Source organism: Tursiops truncatus, chromosome 1, assembly GCF_011762595.2.
Source record: "Tursiops truncatus isolate mTurTru1 chromosome 1, mTurTru1.mat.Y, whole genome shotgun sequence".
Lineage (NCBI taxonomy): Eukaryota > Metazoa > Chordata > Mammalia > Artiodactyla > Delphinidae > Tursiops > Tursiops truncatus.
The window spans coordinates 152,053,160-152,078,874 of NC_047034.1; the positions used below are offsets into that span (position 1 = coordinate 152,053,160).

Here is a 25,715-nt window from a genome sequence, read left to right on the forward strand (position 1 = left end):
CCTTTCTGAGCACTTAGGCCCTCCTTGCTTCCACTGCAGCCAGCCTGTGGATATGCAGGGCTAAGCATAGAGGAAGGGGGTGGTGTTGCAGAAGTGGGTCCGTTTAACTGACTAAGGTGGGTGGGCTTGAACTGGAAGTTGAAGTTGTTGAGAGTTTTGTGTTTTGAGCCAGAAAAGCGTTGTTCTGTGACTGCAGGGGAGACTGAAGGCAAAGCGAGCTGACGTGTCTGAGGGAGTGAGATGAGATAAAATGCCTGAGGGGTGGGGCTCCGGGTAGACGGTGCTGAGGTCTCCTGTCACTGGGTGTCCGGCTGGGGGCCATGGCCATGGCCTCCACCTTCTGCAGCCCCATCAGGGCCCAAGGCCTTTCCTGTCGGTGCCTTGCTCAGCCCGCTTGCTGCAGTGGGTTCTGGGGTGTCTTCAGAAGAACACTCGCTCTCCTAGTCGGGGAGTCAGGCTGTTCTCTCTAACCTGGCCATTTCTCCTGCGTCTAGGGAGAGCCCGCTGTAAAAAAGGCCCAGTTAAACCCTCAGGTGTACATGGATATCAAGGTCAGGAACAAGCCAGCAGGCCGCATCCAGATGCTCCTGCGTTCAGACATCGTTCCCATGACAGCAGGTGAGCAGGACTCCGGTCAGGATGGCCGGGAAGCTAGTGGCTGAGGAAGCTGCCTGGACTCCTGGGCCCTTGACTATTTCTACCTGAGTCTATCTGAGGCATCTTAGATCTCAGCATCTAGTGACAAATGAGGCAGAACAGGCTTTTCTTTCTTTTTTTTGCCACGCCACATGGCTTGTGGGATCTTAGTTCCCTGACCAGGGATTGGACGCATGCTCCCTGCAGTGGAAGCATGGAGTCCTAACCACTGGACCGCCAGGGAACTCCCAGAACAGGCATTTTTGAAATTCCATAAAGGCTTAGGACTGTTAGAAAGAGTAAGCAGTTGAAAGTTTTGTGATTTGTTTTAATTACTCTCCCATTTGATGTTATTGGGGTTTTTAAAAATAATTTTGTTTTGATATATTTTCAAACTTACAGATAGAATAAGAATTCTATACGAATAGTACAAGGAGCTCTCATATATCCTTTAACTGTTGATTAATTTACTTTTTTGCCCTTACGCTTTATCATTTTGTTTATATACATACATACATACGTGTATTTTTTTTACCCCCATTCTAGTTGAGAGGAAGTTGAAGACATACATCATTCTTCAGTATGAATTTCCTAAGAACAAGAATATTCTCTTACATAATCATAGTACAGCTATCAAAATCAGGAAATTTAACATCAGTATAACACTATTAACTAATCTTCAGGTCATATTCAAATTTCATCACTTATCCCAATATTGTTCTTTATAGTAATGTTAACAATTTCTGTTCCTTGACAAGGAGTCACACATTGCATTTAGTGTGGGGGGGGTCTCTTTAGTCTCCTTTTATTTCTAACAGTTTCTCAGTTTTTTATTGTCTTTCTTGATCTTGACATCTTTGAAGAGACAGGCCAGTTGTTTCTAAGATTGTTTCTTGGTTTGTCTTTGCCTGGTACTTCCGCATGATTAGATTTAGATTATGTGTTTCGGCAGGAATACCTCAGAAGAACGTTGTTTCCTTGTTAGTGCATCATATGAGGAAGTACTCGAGGTCAGTTCCAATGTTTGTGATGTTAACTTTGACCACTTGGTTAAGGAGATCTCTGCCAGGTTTCTCCCCTGGAAGGTTACAATTTTTAAGTTATAAATTAAAAGCTAAAATTTTTCTCCTCACTATCTCCAGCCCATCTCACAGAGGTAACTACTATTGACAGTTGTTGTACGTTGCCTATTTCCTTAAATATTCATAATTACTCTTTTTACCCATGATCCTGTTTTTGTTTGTTTCAATCTAGGTTTTTTTTTTTTTTTAATGCTTATCAAAGTCATAATTGCATACAGTTTAAAGAAAATTGTTCTTTGGAGTTTGTTACAAAACATGACATTCTTCTGCTCCCCCATCGTCATAATTTTTCTGCCCTGCCAGAGGCAACATTCTTTTCCTTTAGGTGATTATTTTGACTTTTATTGCTCTATCTCTGAAAAATATATTCATGTTACTGCTACTTGATTTTTCTCAGTTTTTGGCTGTTATAGGTCAGTTTTTCTGGGAAACAGACTCATGGAGAGGTGGACGCAGGAAGTTTATTGGGGAGTGATCTCAGGAACAACTTCTGTAAGAGAATGAGTGGAGTAGATGGGGCAAAAATAGAGTAATTGACCAGCCTTGCAGTCACACAGAGACCTCAGCTGATCCCATGGGGAGTTTGGGAGCTTGGATATCCCTCCAGAATGTCCAGCTCTGAATTTTAGGCCAGGGGGCCAGGCTTTTGTACCCTCATATGGACCAGTCATGAATTCTGGCTGATTCCCAGGAGTGGTGAGGCAGCTCTCTTTGGCCAAAGGCATTTCCTGAATGGGACCCATCCTGGGGCTGGTAGCATCCAACACTCCTGGGAGGTGAGGGGGTGAGGGAATGCACGTCTTGGTCTTGGAGAGGATCTGTGGGCTTAACCTCAGCATCCATTGCAGTCCACCCATCTGGCAACTCAGATCCGCTTACTTCACCCGGGAACGGCTCCTCCAGGACTCTGGTTGGTCTCTTTTTCTGGGGAAATTTCTAGAGGAATGTTAATGGAACTATAATCCATTGCTGCTCTTGGTCTCAGAACCACAAACGATACTTGTCATCTCCCTCCTCTACTTTATTCCAGATTCCTCTCACCCTCACCTCAGCTGGCTTCTCTGCTTGTCTACATGGCTTACCTGATGAGGTGACCTAGACCTTTTTCCAAGGGGATTTGAGCTCCTGGTCATTGTGCCCTTCCCAGGCCATGGCTGCCCATCAAGATTGGGCAGGGGAGTACAAGAGAGGTCCCATGGGTCCCCCAAACATATTCTGACGAGACCTGTTGTGTAACAGCAGACCTACCTCCTAAAGACCAAGGTCAAGAATCTCGCCAAGATGATGACTCCTTTTCTTACCTGCTTGTCACCTGGCACAAGGAGCCTGAAGTGATCACCCAGTGGCATAGCTTAAAGTGTAATGGGAGTCTGGTTGTCTCCACTGGTGAAGGTGTGCCCACTAGGAACCAGGACCTCTAGACCCACAGAGGCTTGAGTTGCAGGGATGGAAAGTAACAGGAGTGATGGTAACCAGGACCACTCCAGCTTCTACTTCTTGGTTCCTGGACCCCCAGGGACATAGCACTCGCTAATGAGCACTGATTTAGGGCTGTCCTTACAGGAAATCTTTTTTTTTTTTTTTTGGCCGAGCCATTCAGCATGCAGGATCTTAGTTCCCTGACCAGGGATCAAACCTGTGCCCCCTGCACTGGGAGCACGGAGTCTTAACCACTGGACCGCCAGGGAAGTCCCCAGGATATCATTTCTGATATCCTAATACCGTCCTTCATAGAAACCTTTCTCCCACTAATGTAGAATCATGCACTGTGTTTGTTGTGTCAGTTTAATCTCCTTTAATCTGGAACTGTTCCTCAGCCTTTGTCTTTTATGACATTGTCGTTTTTGAAGACTCCAGGCCAGTTGTTTTATAGAATGTTCCTCATTTGAGTTTGTTTCCTCATTAGATTCAGGTTATTTTTGGTATTCTTTGCAATACTCCAGAAGTGACATGTCTGTCTCCCTGTCACTTATGTCTATTTTTCCATTACTGGTGAGGGTTACTTGGTTAAGGTTGTGTCTGCCGGTTTTTCCCACTCACAAGGTACTTTTATTCCCCTTTGTAATTGATAAGTGACTTTTAAGGAGACATTTAAGACTTTTTACCTTGTGATTTTTGGTATTCTGTTTTTGATTCTAGACTAAGTCAATTATTACCGTGATGGTAATTTTCTAATTATTGCTCCCTCTGTATTAAAAACATTAGCATTTCTACATTTATTCTAATTAGCCATCTGCTATGAATAAGAGCTTTCTCTTCTTCCTTCCCCCTTTATTTGTTTTGCGTTAGTAGGTCCGTGTGTTAGTGTGCACTCATGAGTCTTTTTATTCATGTTCTACTCCGTTACACTCACTCACTTGTCAGTTGCTCAGACTGTCCTAAGTTTGGCCATCAGGAGCCCCCTCAAGTCTGCTCCTATATCCATTTGACACTCATTTTTTGAGCATTTCCTTACTTTCTGGTACGATAAAAAGATCTGGGCTTATCTGGTACTGTCTCTGCTCTGACCCTGGAATCAGCCATTTCTCCAAGAAGCTCCTGTTCCTTTTAGTAGGAAATAATAATTAGAAATCAAGATCTGGATCCTGAGGAGGTACACTGCTTCTGGGGTGTCACTGAGCCTAGGCCCTTTCAGCCTTCCAGTAGGAAGTGTGTGTGTGTGTGTGTGTGTGTGTGTGTGTGTGTGTGTGTGTGTGTGTGTGTATCTTTAAGCCATGAATTCATACTGATACTCTAATTTCTGTCTAATACTACATATTTATATCACCTTTCTCCCACAGCGAGAGCCTTGGCTCCCAATAGCATCAGTATATTCACATACTGTTCAATCCTACAGTACAAAATAGTTTCAGAATTGCTACATTTGTACCACTACCAACAAACAGTTTTTTTGCAGTTCTTTTTCTTCAGTCTGTAAAGGGTCCAAATACTGTGTCCAAAGAGTTCTTAGATTCCTTTCTTCTGTATGGCTAAGTTATCCATTTAACTTAAGTTCTCACTTGTTTCTCTTTGTGTTCCGTTTTAGGGGTTCCACCCCCACCCCCGGCCTTATTGATTTAGTTTTATTTTTTGAATAAACACTGACAGGCTTCAGAAATCAAAACTATACCAAGAGGCACACATGGAGTTGTGTCACTCCCTCCCACTCCCTCTGCCCCTATTCCCACCCACCTTCTATGAGTAACCAATTTCATTAGTGCCTGGTTGATCCTCCTTTTGTTTCCTTTTGCAAAAATGAACAGATATAGGAGTATTTCCTTATTTCCTTCCTTCTTTCACAGCATGTAGCATATTGTGTATTCTCTTTTGCACTTTGCTTTTTTCGCTAAACAACATATCCTGGAAATCACTCCGTATCAGTTCACAGAGATCTCCTATTCTTGTTCATAGTACTTCACAAGGTGGACATACCATAGTTTATTCAACAAGATTCTGGTGCTTGGGCATTTAGGTTGTTTCCATTATACTGCGGTTACAAATAATGTGTATGTGGATTTCATATCGTTGGAGGTATATCTTCAGGGTCATTCCTAAAAGTAGGGTTACTGGGTCAAAGGGTAAATGCACAAGTAGTTTTGTTAGATATTGCCAAATTCTCCTACAAAGAGGTATCATTTTGCATTCCCTCTAGTAATGTGTGGGAATACCTGTTTCCCTGGCTTCACTCACAGATTGTGTTTTTAAGTTTTTGAATTTTGGCTAGTCTGATAGGCAAGAAATGGTGTCTCAAAGTATTGATAGTTTTAATTTATGTTTTTCTTATTATGGTTGTCAAAGAATATCTTTTTATATATTTAATGACTTATAACAAAAACTGTCCCCCCAAAATGATTTTTTTATGTCTTCTGTCGCTTTTTCTGTTAAGTTTGATCTTGTTTTTCCTTCCACTTTTTAAGAGTTCTTCATATATGGGGATATTAGATTTTCTGTGATATACGTTGCCAATGAATATTTCTCCCAGTTTGTCATTTTTTGTTGTTGTTTTTACTTTGTTTATAGTTTTTTTGCCATGCAAAAGTTGTTGAATTTTTTTTTTTAATTGCCCCTGGGTTTTGAGTGATAGTTGGAAAGTCCTTCCTTACACCCAGGTTATAGAAGAATCCAACCCATGTTGTCCTCTAGTACCGATAATTAATTTTTTCTTTACATTTAGATATCTGATCCATTTGGAGTTTATTCTTGCAGTGAGGTAAGTTGTAAATCCAGCTTCACCTTTTTTCAAATGTTTGTTCATATGTCCCAGCACCATTTTAGAAAATGTCCATTTTTGCCCCAACGATTTTAAGATGACAGCTTTTATGAAATACTGAATTATATGTACCTTGGTCTGTTTCTGGACTGTCTGTTCTATTCCCCTGGTCTGTTCAGTCTCTTTGTGTGCTATACCACTAGTAAACGTTTACTTCAAGTGAAGGTAATATATACTTTCTCAGATTCTGAGAGCTGGAGGTTTAACTCTCCAGTTAGATATTTTTAACCCCGGCACCTTTTCCTTTCTCGGCCCCGGAGAATTTCCGCTGCCTGTGCACCCATGAGAAGGGCTTTGGCTTCAAGGGCAGCAGCTTCCACCGCATCATCCCCCAGTTCATGTGCCAGGGCGGCGATTTCACCAACCACAGCAGCACCAGGGGCAAGTCTATCTATGGGAAAGTTTGATGATGAAAACTTCATCCTCAAACACATGGGACCAGGTGGGACCCCATCGGTGGGTGGTGATCGGCGGGCCGGGCTGGGGCCAGGTGACTGTGCGGGGGGAGTGATGGGCTGTGGTTCTGGTCTCCAGACTGCCACCCAGTGAACGGAGGAGAGGCATTCAGCCTGGCTAGAGCTTTAGGCTTCTAAAGGTTTTTTTGTTTTTTATTTTGACTTACTCAAGTTCATGCTTGCCTCCTTTTAAGAGGAAAAGGCGTATAGCCTGGTCCTGCTGCTACAATGATGTGTTGTTACTGTTTTTGTAACTTTTTATTTTATATAATTTCAAGTTTACCAAAAATTTACCAGAACAGAACAAGGAGCCCCTGCCTGTAAACCTTTTATATGCCGTTCACCCACATCACCAGTTGTTTGCTGGTGACCATCGTTCCCCACTTATTCTAGTCTCTTTCTGTATATATTTATAGACAATGTCTATTTGGGAGCAGCCATTTGAGAGTAAGTCAGAGACCTCACACACTTTCACCACTAAATACCTCATTGTGTTATTTCCTAAGAACAAGGGCATTTTTAGTATTACCACAATATATAGTTATCAAACGCAGAAAATTAACACTGATACAATATTGTCACCTACAGTGCATATTCAGGTTTCATCGTGGTCACAGTAATGTCCTTTCTGAGGTATTTATAGTTGAAATGTATCATCTGCTCACACAGTCGTGGTCCAACCCCTCCCCTCCCCCACCCCCAAAACACTGACGTTTGTTTGCGTCTGCCTCCTCATTTCCCGGGCTCCGTCACCAGCTGTGCTTCCCTCACTCTTGCCTTCCAGCTACACTGCCTTTTGCTTGCTCTCTCCTGCTCACCTGGTACAAAACTCCCATGTGCCCACGCACCGGGTCCCCTTCAGGTTGAGGAGCACAGCCCAGCAGTCCTCGCAGATCGCTGATTGATCCTCATCCACAGTCTGAGAAGAAAACACTCCTTTTCCTCGATCCTCAGATCTCCAGCGTTGCCCCCTCCACTCTCCCTCCCAGCTAATGATCTTGCTTCTTATCTCACTGAGCAGTAGGAACAATGAGAAAGATGTGCTGTCCTCTCTTCTCAGTTCCCATCAGACCCTGGGTCCTCCCCTCCCTTTACTGCCTCCTCCAGTCCCCCTCATGCTGCAGTGCTGCCAGCCTTTAAAGAAATAAAATAACTCTCCCTCGACCCTGTGTTCCCCCTCCAGCTGCCACATTAATTCTCTGGTCCCTTTTTAGCAAAACTTCTTAAGAGTTGTGTAAGCTCATGGCTTCTGTTTCTTTCCTCAGCCCCCTCCAGTGAGACTTCCTTCCCCACCACGCCTTGCTCTTGTTGAATATGCCAACAGCCTCCATCTTGCCAGCAGCCAAGCCTCGGCCCTCTTTTTCCACCTCTCAGTAGCACTTGATACTATGAATCACGCCCTTCCTGAACCCCTTTCTTCACTTGCTGGCAGAACACCTCATCTTCCGTTCTCTTTGTGCCTCATAGGCTGCTCGTCTTCAGTCCCCTTTCCTTTCTCCTCCTCCCCACCTCCAAGTTGCTAGAGGGACTCAAAGCTCAGCCCTGGTTTTTCTTCTCTGTCTACACTTACTCTTTACTTAACGGTTCTCATGCCCACCTCTAAGAACTGATACTTCACTATATGCTGAAATGAAAGTCACAGCTAATATATCCTGTCACTACCTAATTTTTAAAAAGTAGTATTATAACATAAAGGAAAGTAATTTAGAATAAAATAATATGCATTTTGGTATTTAGATGCTTGGACACAACTGCATGTATGGAATATTCAAACACATGAACTTCTGCCTGGAGCAGGTTAGCAACATGGACTGACTGACACTGGCATGGCATGTCACCAGAGTCACGGCAACATGATTTTCTGAAACAGTGAAAATCTCTTGGTAATATTCTGAACAAAAAAAATGTGACTATTCCCTCAGTTTATGTGGTAGGTCCATTTCTGAAAAAATTCTACATAATAAATCTTTGGATTTACATGTAAAATGGAGTTAGGTTCTAGGCTTAGATCATTATAAACAGATATTTGTCATCTGCATGAATGTTTGTCTGGGCACTGAAAGTCTAAGAGGATTTAGAATAATTCTTCATTAGGTGGGACATTGCAGGACATGCCTGCTTCCTCCCCAGTATTACTGACAACCAAAACCATGCCTTGAACTTTCCAAATAGCCTCGAGGGGGCAGCATTACCCTATTTAGAGTCACTGCCCTAGACAATCCTGTCCCGTCCCGGGGCTTTCCCTCATGTCTGCTGAATTTATCTCGCCCCCGTGTATGTCTCGCTGCTGCTCTCCCGCTGTCTTCCCTGGATATCCCAGCGGGGTCGCAGACCTCACGTGCCCAAGCAGCTCTTGCTCTTCAGCCCCGAGCGCTCCCTCCTCAACTCCCCTGTTTCAGCCACCATCTACCCGGCTGCTTGGTCAGAAGCTTAGGACTCATCCTTGCCCCCCTCCTCTGTTGCCTGGATGGCAGGTGCATCTGTCTTCAGTTCACCTCCTGGTGCAGCTGCTCTTCACCTTCCTCCACCACCACCAGCGTCCCCGAGCTCGTCTCCCTCCTTCCACTCTTGCCTCTTCCCCCGCAGAGTCTAATCTCTGCAAGGTGGTCAGAGCAGTCCTTGTTAAGAGTAACTCTCATCACATTGCTCTCCTGCTGACAGCCCCCCCGTGGCGCATCTCGTGTAGCATCTGGTCCTACAGGCCGGTTGCCCTGCGTCCTGGCCCCTCTCCAAGCTCATGGACTGTGCTGCTCACCCTCTCTGCCCCCACTGCAGTCTGGCTGTTCCTCAGACACCCAGAGCTCACTCCCCACAGGGCCGTGGCAGGTGCTGGCTCCTCTCCTGGAGGCTTCCTCCGCCAGCACCCACAGGCTTCGCCCCTCATGTCCTCTGGGCATCGCCCACAGGTCGTCTAGCCCAAGAAGCCTGCCCTTGCCTCTCTAAAATGGGCTTTCCTACCGTCTTGCTCTTCTTTTTAATCAGCTTCATTTTTCTTCACGCACTGGTTATCTGAAATCATATTATAAATTTACTCTTTTACTTAATTATTGTCTTATGTCTCCTGAGAATGTCAGCCTCATGAGGGCAGGACTTAGTCTTTCTTGTTCACCATTGTATTCTGGAACAGTGTCTGACACACAGTAAACCTGCGGTAAATATTTAAATATTTAAAATAGATATTCACAGGGCCAGTCCATTATGTGTCAGGCACCCTGATCAACTCCGGCCTGAAAGTAGAGTGGGACTCAGTCCCCATTTGAAGGGAGCACGCGTTTTAGAGGCCCAGCCACGAGGGGTGGAGTTTCTTATTGCCACAGATGAACTGCAGCTCCTCATGCTACACTCCATCAGCCCCTGCCAAACCTGGGCCTTTTAGACTAAACTGGGACGTCACTTCCTCCAGAAAGCCTTCTGTGATACTGTCACCAGTGTGTGTGTGTCTGTCTGAGGTGACTGTCTTTTGTGCTCTCACTCACTGAGCAAACATCTCTGCCACTAGGCTTCACTATTTCAGAGCATAATTATCTTTATTTTTTAACAGTTTCATTGAGATAGAATTCACGTACCATTCAGTTCACCCATTTAAAGTATACATTTCAGGACTTCCCTGGCGGTCCAGTGGTTAAAGACTCCGTGCTCCCAATGCAGGGTGTGTGAGTTCGATCCCTGGTTGGAGAACTAAGATCCCGCATGCTGCATGGTGTGGCCAAAAAATAAAAATAAAGTATACATTTCATTGGTTTCTAATGAATTCACATAGTCATGTAGCCATCCCCACATGTAATTTTAGAATGTTTTCATCACCTCCAAAAAGAAGCCCCACACTCTTCAGCAGTCATTCCCTGATCCCCTTGCCCCCAGCCCTAGGCAAACACTGATCTTCTTTGTGGATTTGCCTATGATGGGCATTTCATGTAAACACAATCATAAAATTGTAGGCTTTTGTGACTGGCTTCTTTCATTTACCATAATGTTTTAAAAAATGTTCATCTACAATATAGTGTGTATCAGTATTTCATTCTTTTTTTATTGCCAATTAATATTCCACTTATGGGTATACCACAGTGTATTCATAAGTTGATGGACATTTGGGTTGTTTCTAATTTTTGGCTATTATGATGCTGCTGTGAACATTCATATATACGTTTTTGTGTGGGCATGTGTATTTATTTCTCCTAAGTATATACCTAGAATTGGAAAACTATGTGTTTTTTTGTAGATATCCTTTATCAGATTAAGGAAGTTCCCTTTTATTCCTCGTTTGTTGGGTGTTCTTATCATGAAAAGGTGTTGGATTTTTTTCCTGCATCTATTGAGATTATTATGTGGGTTTTGTTCTTTATTCTATTGATACGGTTTATTACATTGGTTTCTGGATATTAAACCAAGCTTGCATTCCTGAGATGAATCAATATTTGACTTGTGAGTGACTCTTTTCCGCTAGACTGTGGGCTCCACCAGGCCTGGGACCAGTGTCCCCAGGGTTCAACAGGTGCCTGGTTATGAAGTAATAAGTATTTGTTGAATGAATTAATGAAAGGACAAACTAGTATAAAATGATCGAAACAACCATGCTTAGCGTTTCATTGACTATCAGTTGAGTGGAAGACAAGGCATCCAAGACTCTGTACATCCCAGAGTCTGCGCCTGCCTGTCTGAAAGGCTGACAGCAGTGTGCACAGACATCCTCTGAGGGCCAGACATCCCAGCAGCATTTACGCTCCTCCCTCTACTACCAGATGTCCTGAGGGCTGGGAGCAGGGTGGAGGGGGTCGATGAGGTCGTTCTCTCCCCCAGGCCTGCTCTCCATGGCCAACTCTGGCCCAAACACCAATGGCTCCCAGTTCTTCCTGACGTGATAAGACGGATTGGCTGGACGGCAAGCACGTGGTATTTGGGGAGATCACGGAAGGCCTGGACGTCTTGCGGCAGATTGAGGTGGGCAGCCGCCCGGGCCCCCCGACACACAGCCGTGTGGGAAGGCAGGAGTGGGGGCTCTGGGGCCTGGAGAGAGAGGCCACGGCTGCTGCTGCTGGGGGTGGGGGGGCAGGGGGTGGGGCGGGTATCCTGAGCTGCCCTTTCCTCTCCACCCTCCCTCCCTCTGATTCCTCCTCTTCTGTTTTGCTTGCAAAGGCCCAGGGCAGCAAGGACGGGAAACCCAAGCAGAAGGTCATCATCTCCGACTGTGGGGAGTACGTGTGAGAGGGCAGCTGTCAGCCCGGGGAACCGGCAGCCAAGGTGTCCCATTTGCAGCAAGCAGGGCTTTGTGTCCTGGCCCTTCCTTGGGGTCACCGTGGGGCAGCTCCTCTGCAGGCACGGCCTGGGCCGCCTCTGGCTCTTCCCCAAGTGGGGCCGTGGGCCAGGGTGCTGCCCTCCCCACCGTGGACGGCTGTGCGTGCCCTTTCCAGGCCAGGGCCTCTCCTGGGCCCGCCTGTGTGGATCTTGGCTGTGTCTTCCGGTAAAATTAATCCTAGTTCTTGTACTGCTGCCACGCAGCCAGGTCCCAGGTGTTTTCAGAGGTTGCACCTGTGACTGACCTGTCCTGCTGCAATGGATGACAGACCGTAGTCCCTCCCGTGCTGCTTCCCTCCTCTCCAGGCTGGCCCAGAAGGCACACCCTTGCCAGACCTGCAGGGCAGCTGAGGTCAGAGCTGCTGCAGCAGTGCCTCTGTGTCCTGTCTCTGACCTGCTGCCAGGCGGGCGAGGTGGCTGAGCCAGGCCCTGTTCCTGCCCTCACACCTGCTGGTCTTGAGTCTAATGGGCACAGTGGCCCGTCTCAGCGGCCCGTTCACTTATTGTTCATTCGGTGAACCAACAGTCAGAATTGTATTACAGCAGAGTCCAGGACCCTTCTTTTGCCAGGCCGTGAGCTTGGTGCCGGGGAGATACAAGAAGCCAGAGGTGGTTCCTGCCCCGCCCACAGTCCCACCTGGAAGTTGCGCTCCGACGCTGTGGTCTGTCACTTGCTCTAGGCTCGCCTGTCACCCACACCAGCCAGGCCACCTCGCAGCAACCCGCTGTGCCGAGGCTGAGCCCCGTCAGGTGCTCAGTCACCAGAAACCTTGTCCAGGGCTGCCACCTGCTCCCCTGCCGCCTGCGAGTGGCTGTCTGGATCGAGTCTCAGCATTCAGAAACTGCTGTGCTGGGCTGGTTCCCTCAGCCTTTGTCTCATTTTGGGCTGAGATCAGGTTGAGTCGGGGGTGGGGTGGGGCAGCCTGCTGGCCCCAGTGCCCCCAGGTCAGTTCCTGCGGAGGGATGGAGGCCAGGCCTCCCTCTGCCGCCTTGTGCCAGCCTGGCTCTCTGCCTTCAGGTGGGGCTTCATCCCCTTGGGCTGGCTGGGGCCCACTCCCGTGGCTGGGGTCCACTGCTGCAGTATTCCTGGCTGGGGCCCTCACTACTTAACAGAGGTGTCCCTCTCACTGGTGGCCAGCTGTGGCTGTCAGAACACGCAGCAGTGAGGCCAGGAGAATGCCGGCCACTCGGGGCTGGTGTGATGTCCAAGAGACAAGGCAACGTGTGTGAAGTACTCAGAGTTGGCATGGCTGGCCCTAGGGATGATGTGGGGATGGGGAGCAGGCTGGCCTGAGGCCCCAGGAGGGAAGACTGGTCACAAAGCCCTTGTGAAACAAGGGCAGGGTGGGGGCAGGGGGACTTCGTCACTGGACCTCCCTGATGCCCCTGGGAAGGGGGGACCAGTGGACTGGCCAGAGAGGCTGGTTGGGAGATCATTAGGGGCCGACTGCTCACCCTGTCCTGTGTAAGGGCTTCCCCAGAAACTACTGCATGGTCATCACCTGTGACCCTTGTGCAGGTGGTGACCTAAGCCTCAGACCTGAGGTTCCTAGTCCAGGTGTTCTGGGCTAATGGCCAGCCTGGCGGCCGTGCCCTGGCTCCCTGCCTTCCCGATGCTGGGCCAGGGCTGCAGGTGACAGGATCGGGGGGCCGCACACCTGCCCTCCGGGGAAGGAATAGTGAGCCCTGGTTTGTAAGTGACAAAACTAAGGCAGAAGTCAAGGGATGGAGTGCTACTGCAAACTATGTTTCCAGAGAATATTTAATAACAGAAATGTTCAAAATACATCATAGATTGAATAATTAAGATCACCAAGCAGCGCATAGAGTACGATCCTAACTTTGTAGAATACCCATATATTATATAAAGAGACCGACAGGAGCGTGCTAAGGAAAGAAGCCTGGAAGGAATTATTAACCCCGGTTGTCTCCACGTGGTGAGATTGTGTGTGTTTGTATTCTGCTTTTGATTTTTAAGAGTGTCCCCGACACACATGTAATATTTTCTTAAGTGAGAAAAACTTTTTTTTTTTTTTTTTTTAAAGAGGGCCAAATGCTCGCTCAAGGCTTCCCAGTGAGGAGACAAACCCCAGAAAGTTTACCCTTGAGCTGCAATAGTGAGCAGGGCCGTGGGAGGACAGAGAGGGGGCAACGCTGCCATGTCCCCTGCTGGCCGCTACGCACCCCCCCCCCGCCCCCCACGGAGGGTCCACACCTCACCCCAGGAGACTACCAAGTTTTTATTTTTTTAGGAAAAGCACAGCTTTGAAGTAAGTACAGCAGCACCTCCAAGGACACATTCTGGGAGGAGTGGGTTTTAATAGGAAGGCACGCGGGAGAGGCCCACATTTGCAAATTCATTTAAAATAAGGCCACTAGGGCTTCCCTGGTGGCGCAGTGGTTGAGAGTCCACCTGCGATGCAGGGGACATGGGTTCGTGCCACGGTCCGGGAAGATCCCACATGCCGCGGAGCGGCTAGGCCCGTGAGGCATGGCCACTGAGCCTGCGCGTCCGGAGCCTGTGCTCCGCAACGGGAGAGGCCACAACAGTGAGAGGCCCGCGTACCGCAAAACAAATAATAAAATAAGGCCACTAATAATGCTATTCATTCAGCGCAGGTGTGCAGACCCAGTGCCGAGTGCTCCGAACAGACCTGCTCCCCGTGCTGGCCTTGCCAGGGCAGAGCCAGTAGCCCGTTCTACAGAGGGAGGAGCCGGCTGCCCGGTGCGCAGCGTGGTCAGATCAACAAGAGGCAGAGCCAGGGCTTGTTGCCAGCCGGTCTGCGAGCTACAAAGCTCACCCTCTCCTGTCACAGCTTCCTTCCCTATGAAGTTACAGGGAATTTCTTGAAGAATGTCACCTACTTTCCTACATAGAGACACACAAGAATAGGGCTTCGCCCGATGAGCTGGCCTCTGGGCCAGGATCACGCTTCGGTTATGAAGATGTGCACCAGGGGTGAGGTGACAGAGCAATGTGCCCACACAGCATGGCCCCAGGCGCTCCTGTTCCTTTGGGCCCACCCTCTCCGGCAGTGCTTTACTTTGCCGCCAGTGAGTCTGAGCTGACCGCCCTCATTTACGCTTCTCATGTGCAGCCTTGAATGTGACCCAGACTGCCAAGGGCAACCAGATAAACGAGGTGGGCCTAGTGACTGACCACTGCCACCTCATCAGCTTTCCGTCCTTAATTGTCTCCCTTCTCTGAAGCCTTTTCTATTTGATTTCATTTGGTGGCCACCTGGATGGCTGAAGGTGCTAGAAGTGTCAGGAAGGCCATGACTGCTGGACTTTTGGCTTTATTGCACGAAACGGGAGTCGTATCACAATCCTATGTTCCTTTTGTTCTACACCTCTGAGGGCAGGGCAGTCCACATCTTCAAAACATTCACTTCATAAACTTCCCTGGTGCCCCAAACCATGCCAGGTTATGTGCTTAGGCACTGAAGAAACCTAACACTGACATTTGTCAAAAGTTTCTAAGCCTCCACTGCCCTTGATGTTGGGAGGAGAGATCACTGAATAAGGCCCTGAAATGGCAGGTTTCAAGTCCTAGGACAGCTGGGCACTCAGGCCATGTTTTGGCGCTCTGAAAAGAGATGGCCAGAGTGGCAGGCAGATTCTCTGGCTGGAACGGCCTTTGGAGACGTGAGAGTCCTTGTATGCCTCATGCCAGAGACAGGAAACTGAACCCTGGATCAGGGGGCACTTGCCCAGACATCAGTGGCTGAGCTGGAGCCAGAATACGGGTCTCCTGACACTTGGCTGGTACCTGGTCCGCTCACTGCCAGCCTCAGCTCAAAGCCCCAGGTTAAAGAGGAGACCACCAACTTCCTCTGTCCATGGGGAGGGTCACTTCCTGTGCACTGGCTCCCAGAGGCCCTCCCAGGTCCAGGCGGAGGGGCTGCTGTCCTGCAGCAAGGCCCCAGCCTTCACCCCTGGCTGCCAGACCTGCGCTCCCGGAGCCCCTCCTTGGGGCGCAGAGTGAATTCCAGGGCTGCACGTCCTGGGCTGTGCCCGTGGGTTGGGGCGGGCCCAGGCTCTGCTTTTAATGACACGGTATTTCAGGGTTCGGGCAGCTGGACGCAGTCCGCTCCACCAGGTAAATTACAGGCTTACCAAGTCAGAAATCAAATAAACACTCCAGCTGCCGGCGGCCGCTCCAAGGAGAGCAGAGGTTTCCGGGAACCGCCCCACCCAGCTTAGCTTAATTGCCGCCTGTCACTCCTCTGGGACCGGGGCCTTTTCTCTGGCTCACAGGCCCCGAGAGACAGGACAGGGCTCCTGGGCACACAGGGTGACGCAGACTCGGCTGAACAGTATGTTTCTGACAGCTTCTGGACACGGGCAGGTGCTGACAAGCCTTGCCCTCGCTCCACGCCTGGCCCCAGGCTGCCCCGTGTCCCAGAGCACTGGAGGCAGGAGATGGCAGAGAGTTTTCACTCCACATGCCAACTCTAACCTGTTGGTGGTGGCCACCTGGAGTTCTGTGCTGGTCATTTTGAAATTCTATCCAGATTTGAAAGAAAAAATATCAAGGTTGATTATTGATGACTGCCGTGCAGAAGGTTAAGGGAAACTATGTCACCCGTGCTGGGCATTGTCACCCTGGGCCACCCGATGTATCCACCATACTTGGCTCAGCAAAAAGATAACTTTTCCACAGACCTGAACTCCTGATGGTTCAACATGGTGACAGACAGACGGGGTCAATAAAGCCCCCAGGATTTTTTGTTTCCCTGAAGTGTCCATGCCCTGCACGTCTTCCCCAGACAGCAGAGGCAGGTCAAGGGAGGAAGACAGGGAAGATGAATGCCATCGGCCTTGGCCCTAAATCATGCTGTCCATTTAGCTCTTTCTGGAGGCGACCCACATGCCTCCTTGTGGCCAGCGGTTTGGTAATTCAGATCCACAAATATAGCCCACCGAGGGCAACTCCACACTCTAACAGAAGTGCCCAGAAATGCCCAGTTTTGCACCTGGGAAGGGCAGGCATCTGGAGATGGACCAGGACCTGTCTACACATCCCCAGACCCTGTCGTGGACGGTGAAGGGCCTGAGGTGGCCATCCTGGGTTGCAGGTGCCTCTGAGTTCGTGCCACAGCTGGCCCAGCAGTGAACAAGGGCAGGTCCTCAGACAGGACTCTCTGCCAGCCCCAAAGAACGGTCAGCCCGTGCTTCTGGGGAGGGGGCTGGGGTAGGACCCTGCTGCGGACGCAGACCACCAGGCCGGAGTTCCACCACCGCCTCAGGCGCCGGGCGGGGGCGGGGCAGAGGGGTCTGGGGAGGACCAGCCCCTGGCAGGATGTGGGCAGCCGAGGGGCGCCCTCGCTGCCGCCCTGCCTGATATGTGAAGGCGTTGGGGGGGGGTGCCCCCTGCGGAGGGCTGACCTGACCCGGTAGGGGCGGCGCAGCAGGCGGGGCGGGGCCTCAGTGGCAGCCGCAGGCGCGGACCACCATGTTGCGGTGCTTGCGCAGGATGACGTTGTTGCTGCTGTCGTAGTAGAGCACGGAGGTGGCGCTCAGCTTGGTGGGCGCGCAGCACGCCTTGGGCACCGCGTCAGGCTTCATCAGGTGCACCTGGCGGGGAGGGGGGGCGGCAGGCAGAGGCGTGAGAACCGCGGGGACCCCGTCCCAGCCCCCAGCTCCTGCCGCCCGGGCTGCAGCCGCTCGCCCCTCCCCGGCGCCATCTCGCCCCGCAGCCCGGCAGGTGCTGGCGCGAACTCTGCCCCGGCCCCGCCCCCTTGGCCACCCCCACCCCTCCCCCCGCTGCCCTGAGGCCTAGCCTGGGCACCTGTGGCTCCTGTCATAGCCCCTCCCGTCAGACAGGACGACCCTGACCCTGCTGGCCCCCGGCACGTGTGCCAGGTCCTGCCTGCGCCCCTGCAGCGCCGCCCCCGGGGTCCCCTCTGCTCCTCTCTTCTCCCTGCGCTTCTGCAACGTCCCTGATCGTGTCTTGTCCGCATGAGCTGTTTCTGGTCCTTCTCCCACTCCAGACTGGGAGCCGGTGAAGGTCCGTGTTACACCTGCTGGCGGCCAGACTTCTAGGCTCACCCTTGGGGTGTCCGACACTGTTGTTTCTCAAAGCACCTCCACCCCTCCTAACGATTTCTAGGCAGAGATTGTTCTGGGCAGATGACCACTGAGGGCACAGGGACCGAGTCACCTGCCCAGTTCCATGGCTGAGGCCGAGGCCGCGGCACGACTGGGACCTGGCACGGGGATCCCGCTACCCTCCTCCAAACAGCTCTACCCCTAAAGACAGCCCGACTGAGTGAGCTCTTGCAGCCTCTACAAAAATATTTATCTGGAGACTCGGAGGATGAGCTGCCGTTCACCCTGGACTCTTCATCGGGGCCCCACATGGCAGGGCCCGGAAGGCAGCCCCCCAACCTGTCAGGGGCTGGAGAGAAAAGGGAACCTGCTTCCATCCACCAGGACCTCCCAGGCCCGTCGGAGGCCGCTGAGCAGGACCTGGGCGAAGCCGTCTCATGGGGGGCCCTGTCCGGCAGCCTGGACCCCGGTCCCCAGAGCCCAGCCTTACCCCAGAAGCCCCAGCTCTGAGCAGCCTGCTGCCAGGACAGGCTCTATCACCCCTGACCTTCTTCAAGGAAGGCAGCTCCCCAGGGGTCCAGCAAATCCCATGTGACCATTGGGAAAGGAGGCATTATCCTGGGGTCCATGCTGCCTTAACTCATTTGCTCTAGGGCATCACCTTGAACAACCTGTAACTGCAGTGTCCAGATCAATGTTCTAGAAAGAAGCCTCAGCACTAAAAAACATTTAAAACACTTAGCGATAAGCAGCAGCAACAGTGTTCCTATTAGAAACTTTTTCAGCATTTAGTTTCCCCAGACACCGGGGCATCAAAAGCCTGTAGAGACACAAAGAGCCCAGAGGGACCCAGAAAAAAGAGCCAACGGGAAAGGAACAGGAGGGGAAACCAGAGGGGCACGGGGTACCTGGGGACTCCGGCACAGGAAGAGGGGGCAGAACACACACGTGTGTCACCCACCCCGACCCTGAGGGCGTGTGTGACACACAGGAGGCCGAACGTGCCAGTGAACATGGTGCACGTGTGTGTTCCGAGGGCACAAGTAGCCGTGTGGGATGCCCGCCTATCATGCACGGGCTGTGCCTCTGACCCCCAGCAGGCGGGCCTTTGTAAGTCTGGTACCCACCGCATGGACGTGCAAGTCCCCCATTTGCGTGTGTGTTCAGGTGCACGGGTTGGGGGTGGCCCACACGGGAACCAGTTTTTGCACGGCTGTGGGATTCACTGCACGTGCACGCAGAAAGGTTTCTGTAGGCCAACTGGCCCGAGGCAGGGGAAAGCAATCAGACTCACAGGTTGCATCAGACCGAAACTTTCCGGACCACCCAGTTCCAGAAACTGACCTGGAGACTTTCCGGACCACCCAGTTCCAGTAACTGAACTGGGGACTTTCCACCCGGCCCAGCCTTCCCGCCTTTCGAGGGGCGGGACTAACGGTCCCTCACGATACCCGAAAAGACCACCAAATAAGGAATACCCTGCGCCCTCCCGGATTCACCACACCCCTTTCCCTTCTTCCCCTATAAATTCTGCCCAAACTCTCGCCCGGGCGCGACTTCTCTGGACACTTTCTCTCGGACCAGTGAACCTCGCCCGGGAGCGTACCCGAATAAAGCTTGTTTAAGCTCTCCTCCGTCTTTGGTGCCGTTCCTTACAGTTTCCATGTAGAGAAAGCTCCCTGACACAGCAGTGCTGCCATCACCTGCTGGCTGCACGCGCCCCTCTCCTCCGCAAACCCCTCCCCTGGGCGTCCAGGCAGAGGGACGCGGTACTGACCAGGGACTGCAGGATGGCGTGGTTGGTGGCGTTCATGCAGGAATCCAGTGGGAAGGAGCACTCCCCTTCACAGTAATAGGCTGAGTAGCCTTGGGGGGCGATGACCCAGTCCTGGGGGCAGGTAATGGGAGAAGGTGAGTCCCATCCATGTGCCCCTCCCGAGCCCCCCAGTCCAGCACCTGTCACAGCACAACTCAGGGCTGCCCCTTACCCTCCCTCAGCCTCAGGGCCCACCAGCCCACCCTCGGGCCCCTCCCAGGGCACTTTCCCCCAGAAGCCTGACATCCACCAGAAGACCCTCAGCAGACAGGGCTGGGCACGATCTCCGTCCCCTTCATGCGCCATCAGCGCTCCGCTTCGTCCTCCGCAGCCCACCCTCAGTCACAGCAAAGGCCAGAGGCACTGCACACCCTGGCCTCAGTTTTCCTGCTGCAGCTCTGACATTTTATGGCTAAGGATTCAGACAGTCTCCATTTTCATGGTTTTCACAAAAAAGCACTTTTCACTACAAAAGCAACACATTCTCCCTTTAGAGGACTTGGAAAAACACAGAGGAAAATAAAACAAGAAAATGCAAATCCCCCATGTTTCTACCTCCTCTTGGACATACACTTGCCATCTTCAAGGTGGGGACTGTCATTTAGGAAAGAAGGAGAGTCAGGAATTACCAGCCAGCCAAGGTCCTGGAAGCTGACATAGAGCTCATGCCGACGGCACACCTGTCGGCGGTGGGAGCCGTGGACGTCGTCTGCGGGGGACAGAAGGGGCAAGGTCTTTGCTGGGGTTCCTGCTTTGTGCACCTACCACGGGGAGCTCCTGAGGTGGGGGACGCCCTGATGGGCTCATTTGTTGAGTAAATGAACGATGGGAAACTAACCCATTTGGTCTCATAAAGCCCATCTCTGCAGCTCTGCTGGCGCCGTGACCCTGGTCAAGAACCTTCGACGGCTCCAGATGATTCCCCGTGGTTACAGTCACCCCACGCTCAGCCCAGCCTCCCCTGACTTTCTGCCTGTGACTCCCCATGGTCCACTCAGCAGCCCAGGGACCCTCTGCCGCCCAGCAGCCCCTCCTCCTTTCCTCCCGAGACACCCCTGACCTCATACGCCTCTCCAGCCACGCCCATTCCACAGGACAAGTGGCTCCCACTGAGGCCAAGCAAAGCCTGGCTCCCCGTGAAGGAAAGGAGGGCACAGGGGGCTCTGATCCCCGGGGGCTTGGCCTGGTAGGGACACCTTCACAGAAACGCTTGGATCCTGCAGGGCGCCCGGGGCAGCACCGAGGGCCACCAGGGGCACCTGATTTTGACGGGGGGGTGGGGGGGGGCATGGTGAGCCAGGGAGGGCAGGAAGGGACTTCAGGGCAGCAGGGGCAGTGAGGGCAGATGCTCAGAGCCCTGGAGACCGTGCAGTGGCTGGTCCCCAGGGTGCAGGGGCAAAGTGGTGTCAGGAAAGGTGGCTGGGTGACTGACCATGAGCCTGACCCCACTGAAGCCAGGAGGGTTCTGTCCCCACCACCTGGTCCCCAACCTCACCGAAGATCCCCGGCAGTTTGTTTGGGGGCGGCAGCTCGTTGGTTCTTTTCGGCAGCCTCCTCCTCAGGGGCCTCACCGCCCGAGGGGCTCGGACGGGGCCGGGGCTCGCCCTGAAAAAGGTGACCACGAAAGGCTGTTGGGAGCGCGGTGCCTGTTGCCCCACCAGACCGGCCAGGCCAGGATCCACGCTGCGCCCTGAGACGGAAAGAGCAGAGAGGGCGGTCACTCGAGGGTGGGGCCCTGCACGGGGACACAGCAGGGACCTCTCTGTGGGCGGGCCAGGAGCACGGAGCCTGAGGCTGCAGGGAACCCACTGGGCCTCGGTTTCCTCCTCTGAAGACCCGAGTCCCAAGTCCAGCCCCAGCCCCCAGCGGGCAGGTCTGCAGGAGCGGGGGAGGGTCCTCGGGAGCACAGGTTCGGGATTAGTGATGGTCCAGGGCACCGCCCGTTGTGACAGCGCTTTACAGCTTTCAGTCAGTTCACGTGATGATCTCAGCCAGTCTTCATGGTGACGCCAGACCCATCATTTCCCTGAGAAGCATCAGAGCCCCTCGGTGACGGCTCAGAGCACCACTACCGGGGACTCTCAGAACCAGGGTTCCCATCCATCTCGGGGCCCCGAGGCCCGAGTTCTACCTTCCACCCCATCCTTTCTGGGGATCAGTGTAGGATTCACAACACCCGGCTGGCGGGAGCGGCTGCCAGGACTCAGTGCTTGCTCTGCTGAGCAGCGCCCAAGAGCAGGCCACTCACCGACGCCCCCAAACGAGACCCCAGGCTCCGCGGGCAGAGACATTTACCCCAAGTCCACGTTCAGACACGTGCATCTAATTCCAGAGCCCTTCTTACCCATTTAAGTTCTCAACCAGCGGGTTTGTGCTTTGAAAAGGAAGAAAGAGAGAAAAGGCTGTGGGCAGAGACATGATGGGGTCTCAGCCTAGGAGCAGCGATGCTGGTAAAGCTGGGGTTTTACCCGCAGCTGCTAAAGCCTGAGGAGGCCGGAGAAACACGCTGCTCATCCCCGGCAAAGCCACCTCCACCAGTGGCGCTACCTTCCTGTGCCTCTTTGCAGTGCCAATGGCCTCTTGTGTTTTCATTGTCACAGTGATTGTAACAACAGCTGTAAAGAACCTTAGAAAAAATATCTCCCATAAACCCCTCCCCTGCTACAACGCATCATTTTCATTTTTCTGGGATATTTTCATATGTTAATTTAAATTGTGAGCGTAAGAAAGAAGTCTGTATTTTTCCCAATTTTTCCACGTAAACATTTTCTTGGTTGTTAAGTCTCACCTATGAACATTTCAAATGTATAAAATTCCTTTGAGTAGATACATCTGAATATTTAGATATTAGTTCATCTTTAGACATTTATTTCCTGGCTTTCATCATAAAGATGAGAACGTGATAGAACCTCTTCATGTCCTTTCCCTGTGGAATTTTCACACACTAAACAACAGGGCATGACTACAAGCTCACTGTTAATGTTTCTTAAAGCCCAGGGCCGAACATCCCACTTCCAGGTACATTTCACCCCAGTGTTGCAGCAGTGATGCACAGGCATAGACACACAAGCCCATATATGTGTGTGTGCACACACGTGTGCATTTACACAGCTACTGTACACATGTGCACATACATAAACATGTGTGTTCTATTAGTGGGTCTCATGATCCTCCACTGCACATTACAGGTCAGGGACATCGCCGGCCCTTACACAGCTGTGCTTTAGCCCTGAGTCCATGGGCCAGAGTTGACTAAACAGCTAATCGACCAGAGACTAACCTTTGACCTATGACATCACCTGCCACAAACATGCACTGGGCCCATCAGAGGTGCCACTCAGGGATGACCCTGCTGAGACAGGAGCTGACACTGGAAGGGGCCCAGGGAGAAGCTGTTCGGGGAGTTTGGGTCATGGCAGGTTAGGGTCACGAGGAAGAACAGCAGGCCCGTGAGGATGCAGAGCCACAAGACACACAGCAGCCCTTCCACAGAGGGAAGGCCCGTGAGGGCACCAGGAGGAGGCCGTGGAGCGACGGGGCAGGCGGGCGGCTGTCGTCCACGCGGCACTGGAGTGGAGCTCCACACCTGGTGGACGCATGCGGCGGCCTCGGCCAGCAGCCCTCCAGGCCTGTGTGTGCAGCCGCCCTGTCCTGTGAGTCCCTGGAGAGCCCTGTCCACTGAGAGGCCAGGGAGACCTTCGGTGCTCCCGAGGCTGTGCTCACTGTAGGCTTTTCTTGTGCAACTGTCTGGTCGAGGATCGTATTGGGGTCTCCTGGGCGCAGAGAGATTGGGTCACAGGGCAGGTCCCGGATGTCCAGGTGGTGGCCCCCAGGCTGCCTGGCTCTGGCGGGACCCTTTCCAGAAAGCAGAGGCAGGAACTTCAGGAACCTCTGAGGCCCAGGGTCCCTGCCTCTAGACCTGAACTGTGAGGGTGCTGGCAGGCATGCTGTCCCCTTTGTGAGAGACATGGGATGTGTGGCCACACCTCGAGATGGGGGCCACACTGTGGCCTCCCCCAGCACGCAGACCCAGATGAAGATGCTGCTCCTCTGGGCCAGGAAGGCCCCTGACACCTCCAGCCTCCCCCCATTTCTGAGTCTACCCCGTCAGGGCCCGGATGTCTTGGCAGCTCCCCTGCCCTATCACAGCCCTGGGGATTCATGCCCCCTCCCCTGGGCCAGGCCAAGATTGCTCCCATCTCTCCCCAAGGCCTCTTTCTCCTCTGGGTGCCACCTGCCCCTTCCCTGCAGCCCCTGCCCCGCCTCAGCCTGCGGTCATGGATGTGACCCTCGTGCCACGTTGAAGGACAATCAGGACGCCTGGCTGAAACCCTTGGAGGGGATCCAGCTGTGACCAGGTGTGCTTTTGTCCCACAGGTTATTTATTTCCTCACCGCATGAGAACTAGGAACTCAATGCTTTTCCTTCTTTCTACTGTTTAACAACCCTGTAACTCGTCTGCTTCTGGAAACCTCTGCCTGTCCCAGGCTTACGCTGGAAGACGTCTCCCACCACGCAGGGCAGATCCTCCTCCCCAGAAGGTGCTGCACAGTCCACTCAGTGACGTCCATCCACTGCCCGCCTGGTCACGGTCCCCTGACACTCTGTGGCTGTCCCCTCAGGGGCACTGTCTCTCCACTCCAGGATCCGGGCCTCCCGTCAGGGTGAGGCCGCAGGGAGCCTCTCTGAAAGGCCTTCCTTGACCAGCTGGAGCTTCCTGTTCTTACCCACGGGCTCCCATCCATTTTGTGCAGCCCTAGAACCGCACTGAGAAAGCGCAGCCTCCATGGCAGGCCTGGGTTTGAACCCCACACACGCACGCACGCACGCACACACGCGAACGGAAACTCATGTTTTTCTGTCTAGTTTGTGAGACTGTGGATTCAGGATGAAGTACGTCACTGCCCCTCATGGGTTTCAAGGGAGTATGAACAAGAGGCTGGTTTAGGCTCCGTAACAGAGAAGAAGGGAATAACTGTCTGATCTGGACAACACAGGATCGCTATGATTTGAGATGAGAAAACCCATCTAAGTCCATCGGTCAGGTTTGTAGAACTCCTCCCATCCTAAGTCGCAGCCTTTGGCCACACACAGGCGAGCCGTTTATTCACAGAGGAGACTTCTCGGAGAAATGTCTGCACCAACGGTCTCTCTGCCTTCAGTTGCCCCTATTACCAGTTTACTGGCCGCCTAAACCGTCTTGCTTCCCTTCTAGAGACATCTATTTAGCTACGACGAGGAGGAGAAATGTGAGAGGCAGGGGAGGTGAGGCTACAAAGAGACAAAATTTAGTGACAAAATGAAAGGCCCCCGAAGGAAAGTCAGAAGGGCCAAAGGAAAACCATCTTACATTCAGACAGCGTTTCTCCCAGTTACAAATTCACATGTAAGTGTGTATGTTTTTATGGTTCTAATAAAACAGTGCCTTATATAGACTCTTCTGCCATCTTCATAGACACCATTCTGCCATCTTCTCAGTCTGCTAGCTTTCCCATTAAAGTTGTTCTTCCTTGTCCCAACAACTTGTCTCCTGATTTATTGGCCTGTTGTCTGCTGAGCAGAGTGAGCTTGGGCTCTGCAACAAATTTTGGTGAGCCGGCCAGGACCCTGGGTGCTTGTGGCTAGCTGGCCTCTGTTGGGGAATTTTCAGGTAAGGCCCTAGCAGCCACCGGGACCATTTGTCCTGAGGATCTTTCCTTCAAAATTCCCTGAAGTGGCGCCGGCTGCCCCAGCGCTGGGCAGCTGAAGTGGGGAATCAACATTTGGGAGCCAAATGGGTCTCACATAGAAGGGTAAGTAGCTCCAGTATATACGACTGGGAACATTTTCCCCACTCAGTTTGGGCTTTTTTCCTTTAAGGGAAAAGCCAATTTGTTCGTTTGATTGGGGTGCCCTGCTGGAGAGCGGAATTGTTGTTGGACTCTACCTGCTTTGTGAACCAGTTTGTTGGCTTTTGTTTTGCATTCATTTTTTTTTTTTTACATCTTTATTGGAGTATAATTGCTTTACAATGGTGTGTTAGTTGCTGCTTTATAACAAAGTGAATCAGCTATACTGCATTCATTCTTGATGGAATCTCTTTGTGCTTTTGGTATTAGAATTTGCTTGTGCTTTTTGTGTTTTGTTGTTCT

The 25,715-nt window shown here is 51.7% G+C and overlaps 2 protein-coding genes across 10 annotated transcripts in view; one reads left to right on the forward strand and one right to left on the reverse strand.

Moving 5' to 3' along the window:
- LOC101323986 (peptidyl-prolyl cis-trans isomerase E-like) overlaps positions 1-17,078 on the forward strand; it is a 28,028-nt gene extending 10,950 nt beyond the window's left edge. For 3 of the 9 annotated variants that reach the window (XM_073791681.1, XM_073791690.1, XM_033837642.2), the window contains 3 exons: positions 5,872-5,907; positions 6,228-11,360; positions 11,556-13,940. In XM_073791681.1, the coding sequence (XP_073647782.1) occupies positions 5,872-5,907; positions 6,228-6,374 (183 nt within the window). In that variant the 3' untranslated portion in view covers positions 6,375-11,360; positions 11,556-13,940. Of the gene's footprint in view, positions 1-494; positions 619-5,871; positions 11,361-11,555 lie in introns of all 9 variants that reach the window. The other 6 variants (XR_012325853.1, XR_012325854.1, XM_073791674.1 and 3 more) reach the window with 5 other exon arrangements.
- A 66-nt stretch (positions 17,079-17,144) lies between these two features.
- Positions 17,145-25,715, reverse strand: part of LOC117307689 (bone morphogenetic protein 8B) — a 39,672-nt gene continuing 31,101 nt past the window's right edge. Inside the window, exons 4-7 of the mRNA XM_033837623.2 lie at positions 21,080-21,274; positions 20,214-20,293; positions 19,546-19,656; positions 17,145-17,294 (exon numbers count right to left, since the gene is read on the reverse strand). Coding sequence (XP_033693514.1) covers positions 17,145-17,294; positions 19,546-19,656; positions 20,214-20,293; positions 21,080-21,274 — 536 coding nt within the window. The remainder of the gene's footprint in view (positions 17,295-19,545; positions 19,657-20,213; positions 20,294-21,079; positions 21,275-25,715) is intronic.